Source organism: Sitophilus oryzae, unplaced genomic scaffold, assembly GCF_002938485.1.
Source record: "Sitophilus oryzae breed Bouriz unplaced genomic scaffold, Soryzae_2.0 scaffold_1974_pilon_pilon, whole genome shotgun sequence".
NCBI classification, from domain to species: Eukaryota; Metazoa; Arthropoda; class Insecta; order Coleoptera; family Curculionidae; genus Sitophilus; species Sitophilus oryzae.
Genome location: NW_022146695.1, coordinates 2,424,931 through 2,448,872, shown reverse-complemented (window position 1 = coordinate 2,448,872; position 23,942 = coordinate 2,424,931). Strand labels below are relative to the sequence as shown.

At 33.0% G+C, this 23,942-nt stretch overlaps 2 protein-coding genes across 3 annotated transcripts in view; both read left to right on the top strand.

The window, feature by feature from the left end:
* The window catches only part of LOC115883667 (D-beta-hydroxybutyrate dehydrogenase, mitochondrial), a 77,441-nt gene extending 53,499 nt beyond the window's left edge, over positions 1–23,942 (top strand). The window contains exon 5 of the mRNA XM_030902052.1: positions 22,762–23,942. Within this exon, the coding sequence (XP_030757912.1) occupies positions 22,762–22,917 (156 nt within the window). The 3' untranslated portion in view covers positions 22,918–23,942. The remainder of the gene's footprint in view (positions 1–22,761) is intronic.
* LOC115883668 lies at positions 2,728–6,117 on the top strand. Of its 2 annotated transcripts, XM_030902053.1 has the most exons (4): positions 2,871–3,030; positions 3,293–3,466; positions 3,531–4,215; positions 6,039–6,117. In XM_030902053.1, exons 1-3 carry the CDS (start codon positions 2,934–2,936, stop codon positions 4,211–4,213), a joined length of 954 nt encoding a protein of 317 aa, XP_030757913.1. In that variant the 5' UTR covers positions 2,871–2,933; the 3' UTR covers positions 4,214–4,215; positions 6,039–6,117. The 2 variants fall into 2 exon arrangements, with proteins under 2 accessions (XP_030757914.1, XP_030757913.1); XM_030902054.1 differs by lacking the exon at positions 6,039–6,117 and having other exon boundaries at positions 2,728–3,030; positions 3,531–4,610.

Here is a 23,942-nt window from a genome sequence, read left to right as displayed (position 1 = left end):
CAAAACCACAAATATCAGGTACAGTAAACGCCACGCTTGTTTGGGAGTGATTCATCGCTTGATGAAGTTAGAATCGACACGCGCGCTATCATTTTTACATTAAAAACGTAAATTTTTACCGCAGACGTAGGTTTTTAAAGGCCCGGTCTAATCATCTGCCTGCGCTCCTCCTACTTATTCTAAAATGTTAGCGTGAATGACGTCAGTCCATTGGTGTGCTTGCAGTGCGACCAGTGAGGCATTCCAGTTTATATTTATAACCAAATATATGTTTTGACAAGACTTTGACAGTTTGCTGGAATGCTCCATATTATTGATTATCAACAGATTATATATTGATTATTATATGACTTGAAACACCACGGCACTGGAATTAAGTTTTATATGACCTTGAACAGATTAGTTCACATGGTAGCGACCGATGAATCACTCCCAAACATTCGTGGCGTTTACTATATCAGGATTTTATCTTGTCTCTAATGAATTATTTTGAACACAAACGAGACCATGGCGAGCCACTTTTGCCATTAAACACGTTAGAGAAATAACATTTAATATTGTTGCTTAAGTTTTACGGGTTTCATTGAAAATCAATAGAGATTTCAGCGACAATCAATAGCAGTTTACGGACTGCGAGTTAGAATCTCACCAAAGACTAATGTTAACCAATTAGAGTTTTACATTCTTCGACTTTCATTCAAAAAATTTGCTGATAACGTCATTTAATTAGAAATTGTTTGTTTAATAATTATAGAAAAAGTAGAAACAGTTAAAATACGCTAATAAACAAGAATAAACATGTTTAAACAAGAAACAACCGCTTTAAAATAGAAATAAACAGGTTTAAACAAAAAATGAACAGGTCTGTTGTTTTAAGCTAAAAAGCGGTTCAAAACAGTTCAATAGCGGTTGTTTCTTGTTTAAACCTGTTTATTCTGGTTTATTAGCGTATTTTAACTGTTCTTACCTTTATTAATCAGGTAAGAACCTTGTTCTTACCTTGTTCTTACCTGATTTACGTCACACTCCTATTTATCCATATCGGATATCTGTCTGTCTGGCTCAAGTGCCCTAATACCTACTTTCATGTTTTTTTTAATCTTTTCTAAAACAGTATGGAAGTTTGGACAAGTATAAATGGGATTAACCATTTTAGAACAAGCAAACATTTTTATGAATCATGCAGCCTTGTCAAAATGTCCATAATAAAACAGTGTTTCCTCTTGTAAAGATAATCCGGAGACATACTCTGTATGTATTCAGACTAAAATTGAAGTGAAAAATTGGTGACAAAATTACGAATTTTATTTGACACGTCTCAAAAGTCAAATATTTTGATGACGTGCAGGCCATCTTTTATTGATTTTATTATATTAATTGTTTTAGTCAATTATTAAGATTGAAAAATGGAACACACATGGAAATTATTTTGGTATTAAAAATTTTACCAAAAATATTGTTGAATAAATAGGTATTCTGTCAAATACTTTGTTGTGTTTACCAACTGTTTTATTCTCTACCAAAATACATACAATTTAAAAAGAAAAACAGAGTTTGTTTATATGGTATAAATTCTGAAAAACGATTCAGAACTAAAATACATTATTTATTTTGTGCTGCTCTACTCAAAATGGAGAACTAGTTATAAATATTTTAGTATCGTATTAATGCAAGATGTATCAGCGTTATTGACAGAGGTTGTAAAGGGTTTTCCTACAAATGTCAATTAAACGATATTATTATACAGAATACAAGACATTTTAGTAAATTCAGTGATCAGTTTATTTATCGATCTCGATAAAGTTTGATATCATGAACCGTGGAAAATGTTATATTTAGCGGATGAGTGGATTTTTCAAAGAAAAATATACCGAAATTTGCTAAAAATATGGAATTTTATGCGCTGGAATTCGATGTTTCGTTCAAATTTAAACGAAAACGATTTGGAATGAAGCCAGGCTATCCCACCTTCGGGCAAACGAAACAAAAACACAAAAATATGATTGTTGCTTCAGTTTATGTCATTCATATGTGACGCTGGTCGATAATTTCATAATTGAATCTAGGCTTCCGCTGCTGGATGTAAATTTTGTTTTCATTCAAAATAGGGAAAATATAACGTAATCAAAATACTCTATCCCTAATTTTTAAATATAAGAAAATTGATTCTATCCACAATCATTGTACAGGGTGTCCCACTAAGAATAGCTCTCGGCTGTATCTCGGAAAGTATTAGCCGTAGTGGCTGCGGATAAAAATATTTATAACTAAAGAGGCTATGGGAAATTGCTAGAAATTATATAGTTAAAGTTTGTAGAACGACCGCTAGGGGGCGCAACTGCAACAAATAATAATAAAATGGAGTTTTTACACAAGCCTAGTTTTTTTGCCTAGATAAGGTGTACTATAAGTAACAGCTTCATAATCTTCAGTAAATTTTGAATATTTTTTGTTAGAGCCATTTTCCCCTATCTACCAAAATAAAGTGGTGGCGGAAGGTTAGATCTGTTTTTATTTGAATAATAATAACTCTGGACTGGATGATCGGAATCCAACAAGCGAGGGCTCATTTAAAAGAGCGTTTCTTACTCTATATTGTACCATATAAACAATAATAATAAGCTTTGGAACGTAGACGCTAGGGGGCGTTGTCTTACAATTTAACAAACATTGCGCGTTTTTTCAAAAAAATTAAATGCAATAGTATATGTAATTACACTTCTCAGTTTTGTCCTCGTACTACATAAAAGGAATACAAATAGAGTAAGTCTTGTCTTGCTGAAATCCGTGCGACATACAAAAATAAACGTGGCAACGCCGCTCCGCACCGTCCTCGCTGCGACTCGCCCCACCAATGTCATTATAAGTTTTGTCGTCAACGAGGTTCGTGCGTCGAGTGTTTTGTAAAGTGTTTTTTACGTGTTTACGGCGAAATGGGTAGAAACAGGTCCAAAAATGAAATTAAAAAGAGGCTGAAACGGAAGCAGAATCGCCTAAACCAACTTTGGGAGCGTTTAGAGGATGTATCAAGTAAGTATTATCAGTTTTTTCATAACCTAGGTAAAACAGTGCACATGGAAACGGGGGGGAGGCGTGTTTTCAGTAAATTATCGCCTCTATACTCTCTGGTTAACCATACTTTAAATAAAGAATTGCACAACTATGTGTGAATTTTAATATCTAACCTAACCTAACTCCTTGACCCAGTGGTCTTGCGAAGTATGGTTGACAGTAATATTTTGTTTGAAGGCCCAGTGGTCAACAAACTTAATAATTATGCGTTTCATTGCAGGCGATGACGCATCATCCTCCGGCAGTGATGATTCTTCCAGTGAAGATAATCACTCTGGTTCCGAAAGGGGAAGGCGGAGCCCAGTGAATCTCCCGCTTGAACCCATCGATAGCCCGGCGATAAATGCAGGCAGTAACAAACCAAACACCTCGGACGCAATAATTACCTTATTAGGTATATACAAAAGTTACCCAACAGTTTGGGAAACAATAATAAATGTAATTATTTATTATCATAGGTAAACAACCAAACCTTACCCAACAGTTTGGAGAAAACATTCACGAAGATATTGTAATGCGCTGGAGCGAATTTCTAAGAAAAGGGGTTGAAAAAGATGACAAAAAAGCTTTGATCGACAGTTACCCTATCGTAGGAAACTGTAAAGAATTACTCGCACCTAAACTAAACATGGAAATTGCAACATGTTTAAACGAAAGCTTGAACCGACAAGACATGTACCTTAGTAGGATACAAGACGAAATTGGGGTAGCCATCTCCGCTTTAGGGAAACCTTTAGGCAATTGCTTCCCTAATCCAAGCGAACAGTCTAATGAATTCTTAAAACCCAGTATTGATGCGGCGAAAATCTTAACTAATGTCCATCATAGCATATCTACACACAGGCGCCATGTTATTCTACCTCATCTGAACAGCTCGGTGAGGAAGATCATCGAAGACTACCCAATAGACGAGTTTTTATTTGGGGACAAGTTTGCGGAGAAACTGAAGTCATCCAAGGAAATACAGAAGACGTCCTCAGATCTTAGATTACAGAACCCCTCCACCAGTTCAAAAAACTACCAGCGCCCCAAATACAAGTCCAAATACAAGAACCAATGGAACTACAAAGCGAAGGGTCGGAACACCCAAGGGGTCTCATACAACCAAGCCCGGCTGAAAAAGAAAAGGACCCAATATTAATGGTGAGCATAAAAAATGATCCGCACATGTGTGTCGGCAAGACTAGATCTAGATTACATTATTGGGAAATGCTGACAAGTAACCCTCAAGTTTTAAGTTGGTTAAGGGGAATTAAATTTAACTTCATATCATCCCCCCCTACAAGACATTCCATTAAAGAACCTAAGTTAACACGGTTAGAACATGAAAATTGTAAAAAATTAATTGACAGCATGTTGGAAATGGGCGCCATTTCCCGTTGTACAAGTTCAAAAACACAATATGTTTCTTCATATTTTCTAAGACAGAAAACAAACGGTGAGTACCGTTTCATACTTAATTTAAAATCTTTAAACTGTCACTTAGAAGCCCCCCACTTTAAACTTGAGGATTATCGCACTGCCATTAAATTAACATACCCTGGTTGTTTTTTTACCCTAGTAGACTTAAGGGATGCATATTTTTCAATACAGATAAATGAAAAATATAGGAAATTTTTGCGGTTTTGCTTTCAAAACGAACTATTTCAATTTAATTCCTTACCTTTTGGTCTCTGTTCGGCCCCGTTCATCTTTACAAAGATAATGAAGCCCGTACTTCATTTCCTTAGAACACGTGACATAATCTGCGTTTGTTATTTAGATGATTTTTTCCTAATCAGCCCTACTATGGAGAAAAGCAAAAAAGACATCACCTTAACCCTACAAGTGTTGACAAATCTTGGTTTTAACGTAAACTACGATAAAAGCCAGTTAAATCCCAATAATACTTGTTGTTTTTTGGGCTTTTTCATAGATTCGAAAAACATGCGTCTTTCGCTACCCTCAGAAAAAAGCCAGCTAATCATATCTTTAATCAATGACGTGTTGTTAATACGTATCTGTTCCATAAAGCTTTTCGCTAAAATAATTGGTCACTTAGTAGCAGCCTGCCCAGCAGTAAGGTACGGACCACTGTATATAAAATCTCTCGAGGGGGAAAAGTATAAAGCCCTAAAGAGCGGAAAATCATACAATCATAATATATCCTTATCGCGAGGGGTCAGATCAGACCTTGAGTGGTGGCAGAATTCATTAGCATGTTCATATGTTCCAATTTTTCAAGGCAACTACGACATCACTATTTTCACAGACGCTTCAAACAGTGGTTGGGGCGGTAGTTGTAATAACGAGAACATTCACGGTTTTTGGCTACAAGAAGAATCAAAAAATCACATAAACTGGTTAGAATTGGCAGCAGCTTTTCATTGTTTAAAAGCGTTTACAAGTCTTTTACACATATGAACATACTATTGAAAATAGATAACGTCACTGCCATAGCATTAATTAATAAAATGGGTAGCGTTAGACACAGAAAACTTAACACTATTACCAGACATATCTGGCAATATTGCGAATCAAAAGGCTTATATATTTTTGCAACATACATTAGCTCTAAAAATAATAAACAGGCAGATTCTGAGTCTCGCTGTAAAAATATTGATACGGAATACGAATTAAATAATATTCATTATAAACGCTTATGCCGCATTCATGGAACTTCGCAAATAGACCTTTTGCCAGTCGAATTAACGCAAAATGCGCAAGGTATAATTCTTGGAAACCGGATCCGGGAGCATCGGGAACTGATAGTTTTACCACATGTTGGTCACAGGATTTCTTTTATGCCTTCCCCCATTTAGCCTAATATTAAAAAATGCTTAATAAAATCATAATGGACAAGGCAGAAGGTCTAGTCGTAGTACCATGGTGGCCCACACAACCTTGGTTCCCCTGTTTAAGAGATTGGTTGTGGGGAAAATATTATTCTTTAAGCCAAGTAAAACCTTACTTTTATCGCCTTTCAGGAAACCTCACCCCTTATGGCGGACAATTACCCTGGCTGCCGGCCATTTATCAGGGAAGCCTTTCTAAAGAAAGGGTTTCCCGAAGAGGCCATTGCATCCATAGTAGCATCAGTAGCTGACAGTACACTAAAACAATATGACACCTGGTTTAAAAAATGGTGGGGTTTCTGTTGTAACATAAATCACGATAAATGGTCCTACGACCTTACTACCTTTATTAAATTTCTAAGTATACAAGTAGATAACTCTAACTCTTATTCGTCCATTAACGCGTGCAAGTCAGCATTATCCTTTGTACTCCCCATCGACACTCGAGATGAGGGAATAATTAAAAGATACTTAAAAGGTATTTATAACCAAAGGCCACCAAGGCCAAAATACAATACAACCTGGGATCCTCACCCAGTACTGAGTCTGTTAGAAAATATGTTTCCTTTAAGTACTTTATCCTTAGAAAAGTTATCACATAAGTTAGTTACTTTGTTAGCAATTATTACGGCGCATAGAGTACAAACATTCTCAAAAATTAGATTAAGTTATATAAATCAGTTTGATGATAGGATCGAAATACTGATCCCAGATACCGTCAAAACTAGCGGGAAAAATAAATTTCAACCTGTGCTAAAGTTACCATTCTTTAGAGACAAACCAGGGTTGTGTTTAGCATCTACGGTTTTATTTTATCTAAACACAACTAAAAGCCTCCGCGCCGATAATAATGATTATTTAATACTGACACACAGGAAACCTTATCATACGGCCACAAGCCAAACGATAAGTAGATGGATCCGCTCGACTCTGAAATCCGCGGGTGTTGATACAAGCAAATTTTCAGGCCACAGCACTCGGCATGCCTCAACTTCGGCCGCATACCGAGGCGGAGTTAACATTGAGGAAATAAGAAAATATGCAGGATGGACTGAAAAATCAAACGTTTTTAATAAATTTTATAATAAACCAATATCAACACCGGCGGATCTCTTTGCAAAAGGGGTCCTCCAAGGATCCAGTATTACCTGTTAAAATAAGAGTTCCTTACTTTAAGATTTAGTGCGTTCTGTTCCTTGTAATTACGTTATATACCTATATGTTTGTTACAATGTAAACATACAGTTTAATGGTTATATTATTATATTGCGTTACACACCTTTAAAAGGTGCCTTTCCTATAAATATATACAAATTACTTAAGTATATATTATACAAAGCTTATAGGGAATAAAGCTATTTTCTAGAGATCGTCTTTTTCATTCTCTAAACAGCTACTCTATTTGTATTCCTTTTATGTAGTACGAGGACAAAACTGAGAAGTGTAATTAACAGATCAAATGACTTACCTGTAGGAAATTTGATCCTAATTACACGATCAGTTTTGTCCGAAGTACTACATAACCCACGCCATCTTATAAAATAATAACAGTGATAATTAATATTATGTATGAACCACATCACAACTATACCTAGAGCCTTGGTCACTCCCACCCCTCACAAGCCGATCTCTTATCAAAACTTATAATGACATTGGTGGGGCGAGTCGCAGCGAGGACGGTGCGGAGCGGCGTTGCCACGTTTATTTTTGTATGTCGCACGGATTTCAGCAAGACAAGACTTAGTCTATTTGTATTCCTTTTATGTAGTACTTCGGACAAAACTGATCGTGTAATTAGGATCAAATTTCCTACAGGTAAGTCATTTGATCTGTTAGTTTTAGCTGATAGTAAAGAGTAGTAAAATCTTAAAAAGTCAGCGAACACGGCATCTTGATATCTTCTTTCAAACCGAAGATATTAGCAAAATTATAATAAATACCAAAAGATAAGCCCTTAATTACCTTACTTTTACAACACGGTATCAGTAGCCCTCTTGATTATGCCCATTCTATCCTAAAAATAAGATAGAAACAGTTAGTTTATTTTAAAATCGACGATATACCAGAATATCATAATATCAGATGTATTAATATCTAATAATTAAGATATTAATAATAGTGAACAAGAAACGATGACTCAGTGAAGTCATGGTAGGCTTTGGAAAAAAGTTGCTTTTGATGTAATAGTATAAACGTCAAATTGTTATTAGATCAACATTTTGATAGTCTTAGCACCGTTTTTTTTTATCTTTTGATTGCTTTTTCAAAATGCCAACAACTTCAACTACTTCAAATAATAAAGGCATTTTGAAAAAGCATTTAAAAGAAAACGCTGCTAAGACTATAAAAATGTTGATCTAATAACAATTTGACGCTTATACTATTACTCGAAAAGCAACTTTTTTCCAAAGCTTACCATGACTTCAGTGAATCATCGTTTCTTGTTCACTATTATTAATATCTTAATTATTAGATATTGATACATCTGGTATTATGGTATTCTGGTATTTATATGGTATTCTATGGTATTCTTGTATTCTAAGGTCAACAATTAAAGCTAAAGACTGGGTTAAATATAAATACTACAAAAACTAAATTTATGGCTGTTAGCAGAAACAATATTCCTAACACCAGAATTTACTTAAATGGAGAGGTCATCAAGACAATTTAAACATTTGGGATACATGGTTAACGAAACGTGGGATCCAGATCAGGAGATCAAATGCAGGATCGAACAAGCAAGATCTACTTTTCTGAGACTGCTAAGATTTCTCACAGATAGGAACTTGAACTTCGGCCTTAGATACAGAATGGCTAGTTGGATACAGAAGTAGTGCTATGTCTGGTCCGTTTTGTTATATGGTGTGGAAGCATGGACACTGAAGGTAGCAACAATAAACCGAATTGAAGCCTTCCAAATGTGGACCCTACGATGAATGCTAATAGTGCCCTGGGTCGACCGTGTGAGGAATGAAGACATTCTCAGAAGAGCTGGTCTAGAAGAACGTGAACTCTTCGAAATCATCAAGAAGAGGAAAATAGCCTATTTGGAACACATACTACGTGGAAAACGCTATCACTTTCAGCGTCTGATTCTCCAGGGTAAAATAGAGGGGGGCAAAAGGGGAATAGGCCGAAGGAAGCTATCCTGGCTGAGAAATATTCGTCATTGGACAGGCATACAGGACTTCCAAGCACTCCATGTCACAGTTAATAGAACCATCTGATGAGGAAGAGAAAGATGAACGCCTATGCAGGAATCTGCACGGCACTTTAAGAAGAAGATATTTCGCCGATTTTAAATAAACTAACTGTTTCTATCTTATTTTTTTGTTAGAATGGGCCTAATCAAGAGGGCTACTGATACTGTATTGTAAAAATAAAGTAATTAAGGGCTTATTTTTTGGTATTTATTATAATTTTGCTAATATCTTCGGTTCGAAAGAAGATATCAAAATGCGGTTTTCGCTGACTTTTTAAGTTTTTACTACTCTTTACTACCAGCTAAAATAGTACATACTATCGTGTTTAATTTTTTTGAAAAAACGCGTTATGTTTGTTAAAGTGTAAGAAAGCACCCCCTAGCGTCTACGTTCAAAACCTTATTAGTATTATTATTATGGTATAATATAGAGTAAGAAACGCTCTTTTAAACGAGCCCTCGTTTGTTGGATTCTGCTCATCTAGTCCGGAGTTATTAACATTTAAATAAAGATAGATCTAACCTTCCCCCAACACTTTATTTTAGCAGATATGGGAGAATGGTTCTAACAAAAAAAATCCAAAATTTACTGAAGATTATGAAGCTATTATTTATAGTACCCATTATCTAGGCAAAATTTTGTAAAAAATCTGTTTTCTTATTTTCCATAGCAGTTGAGCCACCTAGCGGCCGTTTTACAAACTTGAAAATAATTTCCAGCAATTTCTCATAGCCCCTTTAGTTATAAATATTTTTTTCCGTAAGCCCTACGGCTAATACTTTCCGAGATACAGCCGAGAGCTATTCTTAGTGAGACACCCGGTACAGTATGTCCCCGGAGTGTCTTTACAAGAGGAAAAACTTTTTTATTATTGACATTTAGGGAAAAATGCATCCTTCATAAAAAAAATTGCTTGTTTTAAACTTTATTCCACTAGAGGATTATAGTTATTTATGGTATTAGTGTGTTATCTTACGCTGGAAAATGTTTAATTTTAGTTAATTTTCTCAAGTGATTTATATGTTATAACACGCGAGTGCCATACAAAATTTTATCCAACAGCAGAACTGTTTCATGTCCAATCTCTAAAGAATAATTGATTTAAAAGGATCTACCAGTTCTACTGTCATTGTTGCGAATTAATAAATTATCAGGGTGCGTTTAGGCCTTCAGGCTCAACTCTATAACTTTTTTATTTTTTCAGTTAAAAAAACGATATTCGGTATGTTAGTATTTGACATAGATTAGGATTGAATCGCTCGTGCAGGATTCGTTAAGATGCGAAGCGTACTCTGCAACCCGCGTTTGTCCATAGGGGTAAGGTTGAGAACACTCAAGTACTACGCCTATATATATATAGGCTTTGTTGCTATAAGGGTGCGAAACTTGGACCCTAAAACAGGAGGACCTCAGGAAGGTGGAGGCATTCGAAATGTGGATATATAGGCGAATGCTACGTATAAGCTGGACCACTAGTACAACAAATGTGGAAGTACTGACCAGAATGAACACCCGTACTCACTTAGTAAACGCAACAAAAATAAGGAAAACCGCTTACCTCGGGCATATAATGAGACACGAAGAATACGAACAGCTTCAGCTAATACTTCAAGGTAAAATCGAGGAAAAGCGCGGCATAGGAAGGAAGAAGAAATCGTGGCTTCGAAATATACGAGATTGGACAAATATTTCAAACGGGAATACTTTAGTACATCGAGCCCAACATAGGGAAGATTTTGCCATAGTGGTCGCCAACCTCAACGGAGACGATACCTAGGAGGAGGGAGGATTGATTGACGTATTCAATTGTTTTCAGTCACTTCCTGTTTTAACGGAAATGACTACAACTTTTGATTTTTAAATGGCACCGTCGGTATTTTTTTACTTTATTCGATAGAAAATAACACTCTGAATAGAATGACATTTCATATGTCAACTTTTGACATTTTCGCATATGGTTTATTTGAAATTATAACTTGCGGTTCGTGACTCGAAATATCAAAAGTGTGTGGTATCAAATTATTTGTAAAAAAGTGCTTTTTCCAAATATGCTAATGAGCCACCCTCGTTCTATTTGAAAAAATTGAGGTATGATTAAAAATACGATTAGAGCTTTTTCTAACTGGCCAGGATAAGACACTAAAAACATTATACGACCAAATCTATTTTTCCAAGGCTCCTTGATTAAGAATTAGTTTTTTTGAGCCATAACACTCTAGATTGAATATTAAAATACGATTTTTTATTAAGCGAGAATGTCACAAGTTGACATATGATATGTCATTCTATTCACAATAGAGAACAACGGCATACGGTCGAGTCGGCCGCTCCTGGCACGTATACGTAGACGTAAAGAATCTTTTACGTGTATAAAAAATAGAAAATATAAGAAATGCGCATGTGTACGTAAACGTTTACGTGTTTGTAGGCCGATTCGACTGTATGCCGTTGTTCTCTAATGTCATTTTCTATCGAATAAAGTAAAACAAAAACCGAGGGTGCCATTTAAAAATCAAAACTTGTCATTTCCTGTGCAACAGGAAGTGACCATAAACAATTGAATACGTCAATCAATCTTAATTTATGACATATACTAAAGTACCAAATCTCGTTTTTTATCTGAAAAAATAAAAAAGTCATAGTGGTGAGCCACTTTTGAGACGCACCCGGTAGATGTGCGTTTTGTTTTTTTTGTAAATAATAACTGACATTAAGAGGCCATTTAGATAAATCGCGATGTTTTAACGATAAAATAGTGAATTATCAACCAGCAAGTGAGATTTTAAAGAAAAACGATTCAGGAAGATCTACCTATGTTGCCATATTATCAAGAAATTATGTTTTTTATCTAAAAAATAAAAAAATTCCCAAAAAAAATTTCAAATTTTCAATTTTTTTTTTCACGAAAAAAAAATCATAATCGTTTTTCTGGGGACGAAATATACTACCCCTAGAAGTATTAAAAGTCAAATAATTAAAAAGTATTTGCAGTTATTTAAGACTCGCACTGTACAAAGTGATCTATAGCTAACTTTAAAAGCACTTTTGTTTAATGAAAAAGATGGATTGGGTTGGCTGTCATCTGCCATTTGTCATATCAATGAAAATTAAAAAGAAGTCTTCCATGGCTGGGAAACTTAAATGGAAATGACAGTTCATTAAAAATAGTTTTTCCTCCAAGATGCAGAGGCGCAAAATATTAAAACTGTCAATATTAACAATGCAAATGTCAATATCTGACAATAATAAAATTTGATTTTTAACTATCACTCAGAGACGCTTTTGTTGTGATTTTACGGTTTGATTTCGTTTTGATTTGTCGAATTATTGTAAAATTAAATTCCTTTAGATTTTTTGCAAGTATTCTGTTTTAGACAATGTTTTTTAAAAATGGTGGGACAATTTGTGTTTTGTAATAACTTTTAACTATTTTTTATCATGGAGTTTAATTGTTGTACACCTGGTTTCCGAAGGATACAATGGTAAGTAAATTAAACATATCTACTTACAGTTATAGATTTTTTAAATTAGTACTGCTAATAAATGCTACTTGCAGAGCAGTTATTTAATTTTTTTTACGGTGCATGTAAGGAATTAAGGACGCGCGTTTTATATTAGCATGATCAGCAGATGATTACATCTGATTTAATTTGTTTTTATTATTTCAGGTCCCAAACGGAAACAAACTGGGAATCTTGCCTACACCAAAATTATATACCTAGCCGTTTCCAATTCACTTCAAAGGGAGGAAAATTATGTAAAACTGCCTGCTATTTGCTGAAAACCGCCAAAGATTAAATTATAACTGTAACAACTTAATATATACTATTTCTAGTATTTTTAATATATTTTTTAATTAATATCCGACATATAAGAACACTTTGTATGCTTTTAATTCAGTTGATTTATCGTTTATAATATGATCGACCTAATTAAAAGCACACAAAGTGTTCTTACATGTATCTCTAAATTTATTTTAAATTAACTAAAACAACCCCCCTTCCCCGCACCCCTCTCTTCCAATAGTATTTCTTCCTCCATCTACCAGAGGCGCCCTTGTATAATAAAATTGAAATGTATTATAAGTTGCCTATCTATTTAATAGTATAAGTCTTTTATCTATGAAGTCTTCGAAGATTTCGACAGACTATATCATATGATATAGTCTTTAGTCTGTATAACAAGATCCGTTTATGTAACTTTCTTTTTCTTCAAACTTCCAGTGAAATTCATTATTTGTTTGGGTTATAATTAACAAAATGTTATAATTAATAACCATCCTCGGGGAACAGACGTATAGTCTTGCTAAAGCTTTAATTAGCAAAGACAAATATTAATTCACTTCAGTTTATAATAACAAACAGTCCTCACTATAGAGTTGACTCATCTGGAAATAATATTACTCAAAAACAATAATTGACAAATAACATTTTTAGTGGTTCTCTATTTATAATTTTTTGTAATTTAATTTAAATTTAGCATCATTCTAATCTATTTTGTAAAAGTAATTTCAATTTTGATTTAGGCTTGCTATTAGTGGTAGAACCTAATGGGTACATATAACCCTTTGAGGAATATTGTAGATGTATTCCTGGTATTATACCGGGTATTTACTATGCTGTGGTCGGGTAATCTCCTTATAAAATTAGGGTATTCACATAAATTGTACCATCGGCGGCGGCGTTGTGCTATCTTTTTATTAACGATGTACTTAAACAGCCGTTAAACGGTAGCCTACTAAAATGCCGTTAATAGATATTGTGACGTCGTTCATGTCGGCGGAAAGTAATGCCTAGCCTTAAGCATTCTGCAAGAGCTCCTGTGGGTCAGTGGCTGAGGCTATCGCTTTTTTTTTTTTTGCTTATAGCGTCCTTTTATTGCATTGGTTTCACTCTTTTTAGTTGGATTGATTTAGTTATTTGGCGGGTTGGTTAGCGTGGTTATTTGGAGGGTGTTAATTCATTGGTTAGTTGGTTATTTGGTGGGGTTGGTTGATTTTTACTAATTTATATTTGTTTTTTATATTTTTTATCAGTGTCGAAGTTAGTTGCGTTGGTTATTTGGTGGGGTGGATAGCGTTGGTTAGTCGTTATAAAATTTCTATATTTCATAAAGCCGTCAAGTGCGTCACATCAACGACGTCATACCTATTAACGGCATTTTAGTAAGCTACCGTTTAACGGCAGTTTAAGTACAGCCTTTTATTAATATAATTTATTGGCTATTGTGCATTCTTTGACTAACTGGTGGTTCTCTGTTTTCTTTAATGTTGAATTTGTTAGAATAATTAAAATTTGTTAGAGTAAATTGTTATAAGTAGTTAAGATTTTGTTAAATTAACAAAGTAAGTATGTACCGGATATAATGGATGTTTACCCTTAGATTAACAATAAAATGTTTACCTAAATTCAATATACTCACTGTATTTACCCACTGTGTATATACCGGGTGCAAGACCTTGGGTACTTACCCAAATTTCAATATACCGGGCGTTTGCACATCACTTCTTGCCATGAAATTAGACATGTCTTACAATATATAGTATGCATGTTTCTCTGTAGTTAATTTTTTAATATTTTATTAATTTGTTATGAAAATGTGTATATATTAACCATTCGGATTTTACTTGCTCTCAACAAAAATTAATTACATTTCAGTTAAATTAACAATCCAGGATAACACAAATTCCATCAATTTTACATTCAAGAGCAATGGAGGAATTTCATAAAGGCATTCCACTGTTAGGCCGTGAGGTCTCCTTGTCATTGTTGCCAAATCAACAGGATGTCTTAGTATCACTTGAATAATATTTTCGGCTGCCTTCCTGTGATATAATTTAAACGCTAAATAATACCTGCTTTTATATCTGAGTAGTTCAAGATCCCTTAAAAATACTATTCCTATTTTTCTGCACTTTTTTAATTGTTTTTGCTTTTTTTGTCATTTTAACTAAGACTTACAACTTTTTCTTTGAAAATGTGATAAATGATATTGGTTTATGTAGGCCTGCTATTATGTTATAGATCATTAGGTAAATGTGTTTTATGTGTAACTTTCATACACTTGCCTAATATATCACTCTAGGCACGAATGGCGAGCAAACTACCATAAATATCAATTCAAATACCTATTTTTACTTTATCCAAAACTAGGACAGTGCAGACTTTGGTCCCATGCCGAATGATGTTTATCAATTTCCAGAGACAGCAAGTTAGAAAATGAGGAGAGTAGGGATGTCTAAAAACATCGATGTTTCAAAATTATCGATATTGGTATTAATTTTATTGGCGATGAATCTACAGGGTTGTTCACCACATACGACACGGAGTATTGTAACTAAATGATTAGATTTTTACAAATTTTTTTACAAAGTTTTGGGTTCATTGAAGGACTATTAGAGCTACAATTTAAAAATATTTTTACAAAATACAGAATGTCCCAAATAAATAAAAAATATCAAAGTTGTATTTTTTTAAATTGAACACCCTGTATATTATTATATTTGTAGTTTCTACGATTAAAATAAAGATAAATTTGATTAAGGTTTATTGCACTTAAACCTTACCATTTTTGAAATATTTTCAATTTTGTGAAATTGCTGTCAAAATTTTAAGGCTTCATTCCTCCAAGGGTATCAAAGTTTTTAATACTAAATATTTACTGAATTGTATTTATTGATCAGTTATTGTGTTGCAATAATAAAAATAATACTACCTCATACAGAGTGTCTAAAATTTTATTTTAAATTATTTCTAGCTTTAAACGGCAATAACTTGTTTACTTTAAATGGAACGCCCTGTATATTTTAGGAGAATCAGATGCACAATTTAATTGTCTATCAAATTGTATTTTACCACTTTTTACCTATCCCATCAAGTTTTCGTAGAAAATGCATTTTCTTATAATTTAGACCTCATTTTTCAATATACCCATGGAATATTGACATTTTAGATTGTCTTTAAAGCAACAAACGTACAAAATGTACAGGCTAATAATATTATCGTTTTTAGCAAAATGATAATATTACTAGCCCATTTGTATGCAAAAAGAAAACTATTTAAATCTTTATAAAAGAGTATGCCATTAATTAAATATACCAGCATTATTTCCGTCCAAATACTAATTAATTACATACTTAATTATGTTCGTTAATAAATGATTCTAAATAAATGTGGATTTGAATCAGAAATCAATATAATAATAAAAGTTATGAAAACGAATGTCTCTGTTGTTATAAAAAAGCATTTGTCAAAAAATGAAATATAATTTTTAAGGTGTTACTTTTTACCACACTGTCCAATACACACACAAAATTCAGTTTTTTAGTATTTGGAGCAATTATTATTAATCAACGCAAACAGTCAAGTAATGTAGTTTGAATACTGGAATCATATTAATTGGTCCTCTTTAACAAATATTTAAACAGTTTTTTGTTATTTTTTAATGAAATAAACAAACTATATCGACAATATTAGTATCTGTACTCTTTAAAGATTTGGTACATCTTTAAAAATAATCTCAAATATCAGTATTCCATGGGTATATTGATAAATGAGTTTTAAATTACAAGAAAATGCATTTTCTACGGAAACTTGAAGAGATAGGTAAAAAATGGTGTAATACAATTTGATAGACAATTAAATTGTGCATCTGATTCTCATAAAATATACAGGGCACTCCATTTAAATTAAACAAGTTATTGCCGTTTAAAGCTAGTAATTATTTAAAATAAAATTTTAGACACTCTCTATGAGGTAGTATAATTTTTATTATTGCAACACAATAACTGATCAATAAATAAACTTCAGAAAATATTTAGTATTAAAAACTTTGACACCCTTCGAGAAATTAAGCCTTAAAATTTTGATGTCAATTCCACAAAATCGAAAATATTTCAAAAACGGTAAGGTTTAAGTGTAATAAACCTTAATCAAATTTATCTTTATTTTAATCGTAGAAACTAAAAATGTAATGATATACAGGGTGTTCTATTTAAAAAAAATACTTTGATATTTTTTATTTATTTAATGTAAAAAAAGTTTAATATATGGTAGCTTCACAACACTACAGTTCCAGACATTTAACTACTGGGACGTACAAAAAAAAAACAAAAATAGGGCTGTCCAAAAATATCGATATTCTCATTACTTATATTGCCGATATATCAACATGTAAATTTTTATATGGTAGCCTCACAATACTACAATTTTAGACGTTCAACCACTGGGATGTACGTATAGACTTTGGTCTCATGTCGAATGATGTTTATCAATTTCCAACGACAGCAATTTAGAAAATGAGAGCAGTAGAAAGGTCCAAAATATCGATGTTTAAAAATTATCGATATTGCAATTCTTTGTACGCGATATATCGATACGTAAATTTATTGGTATCATGAACATCACAATTCATAGATGTCGTTCAATCTTTTACTATGTGAACATGATTGATTATAATGTCGAAAACATTTAATTTAATACAGAACGTCAAACGTTTAAACAATGGAAAAGTCCTGATATTTCTTCTATCGATATTTCTATTCTAGAAGTGTACATCCCCAATGGAAACAATTTGTGCCGGCCTAGAAAATTTTAAATAAAGTTTAATAAAATATTAAAGCTTCCAGATGGGTCAAGGATAATTATATATCTCAGCCAGTTTCGAAACAAGGTAGAAAATTATTAAGTTCATCCCGATTAAAGTTAAAATTGAAAGAAAAATTAGAATTTTGCCTGTTCATTACATCATAACGAGGCTGATTAATAATTGAAATATCATTTTACGTTATATTAAACACGCTCATGCCGATTTAAAAAAGCAGTTTCGCATTAAGCCATATTTTTCTGCTGCTGAAAATTGCATGAACATGCATTTTTTCGTAGAAATATATGTGTAAATAGGTCAAATATTGGCGTCGAATAAAAAATTACCGGAAAAACAGAAATTCTAAAAAAACATGTGTAATTGTGACTAAATTTAACTGTCCGTCTGTTTGTATTCAATAATTTATTAAACAGTGTGTGTGTGTGTGTGTGTGTGTGTGTGTGTGTATGTGTGACCATATTTGTGACACCTTGTGTGTGCAGTAGTAGTATTTGTGGCATACGTCTCAATTATGGTATACATACACGCGTATACCACAATTTTCTGATAGCAAATTCGATATCCTCGGGTCAAAATTAGTCTGGTCGGCTAGATCCGAAAAATTACGTGTGTAAGTTTCATCGTAGCCATGGAAATTCTTTAAAATACTTGACCCAAATGGGCTTAAAACAGAATAGTGCCTGGATTATATTGAGCTTAACATCGCTCCCCAAAATCATACTTATTTTCAGTTTTATTTTATATGAAACAATGTTATAATGCCTTATGGCAAATGGGTTTCATTTAAGTTCGTATGAGTGCATAGAATAAATAAATGTATTTCTGGAAAAGGCTGGGCTTTTCGCAAGTGAAACCAAAATCTAAAAAATGTCTTTCCAGAAATTAACAGGCCACATATTTAGATACTTAAGTAAATATAGGCTTAACTAGTACATTTTTTAGATCTTCTTATTTATGTTATGTTCTTTAAAATCAAAGAAGCGATTGCCATACATTACTAACATCTACAGATGCATGAGCAATACATTTATTTTTATTAGATTGAATTAAAAAAGCCTCTTTTATTTTTCTTTTAGAGGCTATCGCTTCTTTCATTATAATTTTGGCGTTATTAAAATTTATTCTGTGCCTTGTGTCCCATGAATGTTGACAAATCTTAGATTTGTGAAAATCTCCCTTTCTTAAATAATCTTTATGTTCTTTAATTCTAACATTTAAGGGTCTAGATGTTTCACCAATGTAAAATTTATCGCATTCACTGGGTATTTGGTATATTACACTTTTTGTTTGTTGTTCTGTATTCATTGGTTTAGTATGTGACAAAATGGATCTAAGTGTATTTTGTGTTTTGAAAGATGTTCGTATGTTATATTATTTTCTTGTTTTTTCCGAAACGCCTCGTATGTATGGAATTGTAAGTTTGATATATTGTGTATTGTTATCATTGTGTCTATGATTTGGGGTTTGGATTTCTCGTTTAATGTTTTGTGAATATTAAAATTAAAGGAAATGTCTCAAGTCAAAATTTACTCTTTTATTAAGTAAATTTCGATTCAGGTTCAGAACTACTATAAGAAACTTTTATTCAATATGTCTTCATCCCTTTACAAAAAATCGAATCGTTATTTTCAAGATACCTACTTATCGTAATTTATAACCTTAGGAAAAGCTTTAACGACTAAAAGAAAGTGTGAAAAGAAAAAAGAATCAGGTTTCCCTTAACTTTTCCCTTAGATTCTCCATCAGGTCAAAATAATAGGTCAATTAATCTTTATAGGGCGAAGGTTTACTTTATTCTCTGTATGGGCTTTGGATTAGAGCAAACGGGCTTTAACCTCTTATTTAGTGGAGGTGTGCCTAATAGTGAAAAATGAATTTAGAAACAACGGCAACCTTGTAGTTGTACAGCGTGGTCCAATAATAGAGAACAGAGGAGTATTTTATGTCAAAATATAACCAAACTTATATTTGGGCTGTTTTTTCTATTTTGGAAATTGGTATAAGAAAATCTAATATATTAAAGAGGTGTTTCCTATTGGCCTATGGTCACAAATAATATAGTGGGAAAAGGAGGAAAAGTTTAGACAAAGTCCCAAATGCATAGATAAAGAAAGTTTAGATTGGAATGCTCTCATTTGTCACCAAAACTTATAATTGTTTGCGGTGTAAACAGAAATAATTTTCTCTTGTTAAAAGTCAAAATTATTGGTCAGAATCTTCAAAAATTATAAAATCTTTCAAAATTTAAACTGCCCTCATTGAAAAAAATATCAGAAAAGTGTATAAAGCGTCCATTTCCAAAGTAATTATTGCTATCTTGTGAGTTTAATTTAAATTTTATTTACTCAAACCCGTGATAATTGTTAAAAAACTTAAAAATCTGTGTGAACTGTGAACTGGAAAAACCATCGTGGATCGTGGCATAACGTCGGTTTTTATAGGTATTTCATACATGTCCTTATATAAAATAAAGTTTCTTATATATGCAACACACTGTATTTTATTTAAAAATTATAAGAAAATAATAGATTTGAATAAATAATATTTGGCGACGTAATTCCGGAAAAAGCCGAACCGCTCCGAAATTACCAAAACCTTTGGAGAGCGACCGTTGTAAGAATAGCGCCAAATAGTATTTATATTGTTCTTATGGGCATTTTCCAATCTAAACTTGTTTCCTTTATCTATGCCCAAATGTTGATATCCCTGCTTTGGATGAACTGATTTCAATCAACTTGGTTCCACTTGTGTGTTTCAGCACAGTTATAAACTAACTGGTCACTAAATGCTGTTATTTCTAATTTTTCCAAAGAATGCTTTTTTTCAATAATCTCAAAAATTCTGGTTTGGTTTGGTTTGGTATCCTATCTGTAACTACGGGGCATCCGTAAAGGGGAAACAAACGGACCCCCAATTTTTTTTCAGTTAAAATACATGATGAAGAGATTTTATAAAAATCTTTGATTATTTTAACACTTTTTACAATATATTCAAACTTGTGAACAAACAATTTCATTAATTTTCACAAATTTAATAAGAACGAACACAAAAATAAAGAAAAGTAAAACGCATTTTTAGAATTTTTGACAACAGAAATATAACTTGGCTAGGAAACCCATAGAAATTAAAAACATATATATTTTATGATTTTACCGTATTACTAAAGTACGAAACAACTGAAATGTGAAGCTAAAGTAATTAACATAAATTATTTTCAACACAACTGCAAACCTTGAATGTACATAATTTTTTCGTATACAGTTTATGCTAATATATAGGATCTGCATTTTGCTGCACATGGATCGTACACATTTGATTCATGAGATTTTTGTTTTTTTGTCAGTTCTTCGTTGACATATAGGTTGCCACCGTTGACATATATATACCACATCTCTTTCTTTTCTGGTATTGATTATTCAATTTTCTCTTCTATAAGTAAAAGATTCAGAATCGGAGTTATGGTTACTCTTCTGAAGTTCATGAAACCACTCAATTAATGCTTCTCCTCAAAATTAGCGCCCAAGTGAGAGGCACACTTTTTAGACTACGCACCATCCTAATAATGAAACATTCTTGGCGTGGTACCACCATAGACCTCCAATGAAACTTTTAGCCCCCCTGCTGGCAGGAACAATACTTGATAAAATCCAGTGGGCCTTTAACAGTTTCATATTGGTACCCTAACTAAAAGGTAAATAACGTAGACATTTTACAGAGGTTTAAATAGTGCTTAGGGGTCCGCTAGACCCCACCACACCAGTTGAGGGTTAAATAACATTACTGACTTATACAAAATTTCAAAAAATACCAAATCAGTTTTATTTTTTTTTCAAAAGTTTTTCCACGTAAATGAGACGCGAGAAGAAAAATAAACAATAAAAATTAATAAAATCATGCAACTGAGAGGTAGACCTAGAAAATCCTGGAACGGAACGGTTACGGAAGCAATGGAAGCTCGTAACCTAGAAGCTGATGACGCTCTAAATCGAGATGTGTGGCGTAGGGTAACGGGAAGGCAGCAATAGGCTGTAGTTGGAAATGAGTATTAAATACTTAAACCAAATTCCGTTTATATATATATTCGCGGTCCACGTGGACTCTCTGTCGCGTGTATATATGTAGGCAGCGATCTATAAAATATATTGCTGTTTGTTTGAATGTGTTTTGTAGTAAAGTAATCATACTCCAATATTTCGTCTGCGTTCTTGAAATTCCTTTCATAGACACGGATCCAGTAGACGTATTTTTTATCACATCTTTTTGTAGTTGGCATTGAATAGTGATATAATTTAAGTTAAGAAAATTGATGATGGTGTCTCCAATATACGAAACATTATTCTTGCCATTTTGCAGAGAGAAAAAAGTGGAAATTGTCTTTATCACTACTTATTAAAATTATTTATCAACAGAACAGAAAAAGAAAAACAGAAAAATAACAATGTTTAAAAGAGAGTTCCCCTAAAATTTTAGAACTAATTAAGATGAAGGATGAAGATAATTTTTATTTATATATTATTTATCCTATAATATATATTATTTCAAGGGTCAGCAATAAACAATAAAACTTTTTGAGTATTATCATTAGCGTCCTAAATATTTTATACCACACATGGGAAAACCCCAAGTAAAGTAACACTATCTAGAAGAGTTTCTCAAAATGGGGTAAAGGAGGCAAACCCCCGAGGATTCGACAGCTTTAGCTAGAAGTTTTACAACAAGATTTATGTTATGGCAACTGACTGCCTATTTTTGTTTCTTGGACAAAATTTGAGAGAAGTTTTCGAAGGTCTGTCACGTAGCCATAAATTTCCTATTGACGTTCGTGGTAAATTCAGTTTAAAAAGCCTGATTTGGTTACTTTGGCGTAAATAAAATTAAAATAGCTGCGTTGCGTGGATATTCCAAAGCATTCCCACCAAATTCAAATTTTATGGCAGTTCTGACAATTGTTTCCACCAGTAAATACAATAGTATCCAAAATATACCATATTCATCCATAGTTTATTAAGCATAGCAATTTAATTATCGGCTTTATGTAAATGTTACAGGAGGCTGACCTAGCACCAGTACTGAGAGCCCTCAATGACGCAGTAATCCGCACCTTCCCTCTAATCAAGTACACCCCCGTGTCCAGGAAGGAGAAAATCAAGTCATTCATCGCCGAACATTGTCCAAGAGCCATTTACGACATTTTCTATGCTTAAAATTGGATAAATATCGAACGAAACCTGAATTTTTATGGTGTCAAACACTTCGACCATTTTTTTTCTAAAGGTATTAAGTTTTTTTCAAAATGATTTTTTCGATATATATTTAGATATAAATTTCTATTTGAAATAGAAGACAATGCAATCAATCGACTTACATAGATATCTATATACTAAAATAAATATAAAATAAACTTTATAAAAATAATTGAAGTCAAATAAGAATACAAAAAAGAATATATAAATATAAGAAAATAAAAGAACCAAGCAAACGACCACTGTGTGATGATTTCACGACAGTATCGTATAATCGAAAAACAAAACGGCGTAAAGTTCTCTTGGAAATAACGATCGATATAATTATACATATAAAATGGCAGCGATTTTCATTTCGAAACCAACTCTGACGCCGTTTTTTTTTCGATCATAAGGACCTAAGATGTTTTACTATCATCACAGTATATACAATATAAAGATCTGGGATTATATCCAATAATATTTATAAGAAACAACTTTTTATGAATAATTTTGACAATCATAATTCAAAGATTGGGATCAAATAAAGAAGTTAAAAATTGTAAATATCACAAAAGCTTTACTTAAAGATTTTATATAGGTTTTATTTAATCTAAAATCTCTGGTTAAACTTAAGCTCATACTTCATACTTCAGAAGTCTATGCATATATACAGGTTGTTAACTCGACAGTTACTTATAGGGGAACAGAATGGCAACACTGCCTATTGAGAATGCATGCATTATTGATTTTTCTGCCGACTCGTCCCATCGCGTCGTCTATCGACGAGCGGGCCGAGGTTGCCATATTTCAACCATAAAGCTCTTGCCGCGAGTAATGAACAAATTATCAACCTGTATACGGTATGATGGACTCAAAAACGATGTCGTATTAAGGTGCGTATTCATTATCCGAACGAACGAACGAACGAATGAAAGTGCGGTATATTTAGACGGGGACCGAACGCATGCGGCCGTTCGTTCGTTCGTTCGCTCGACCATCCGTTT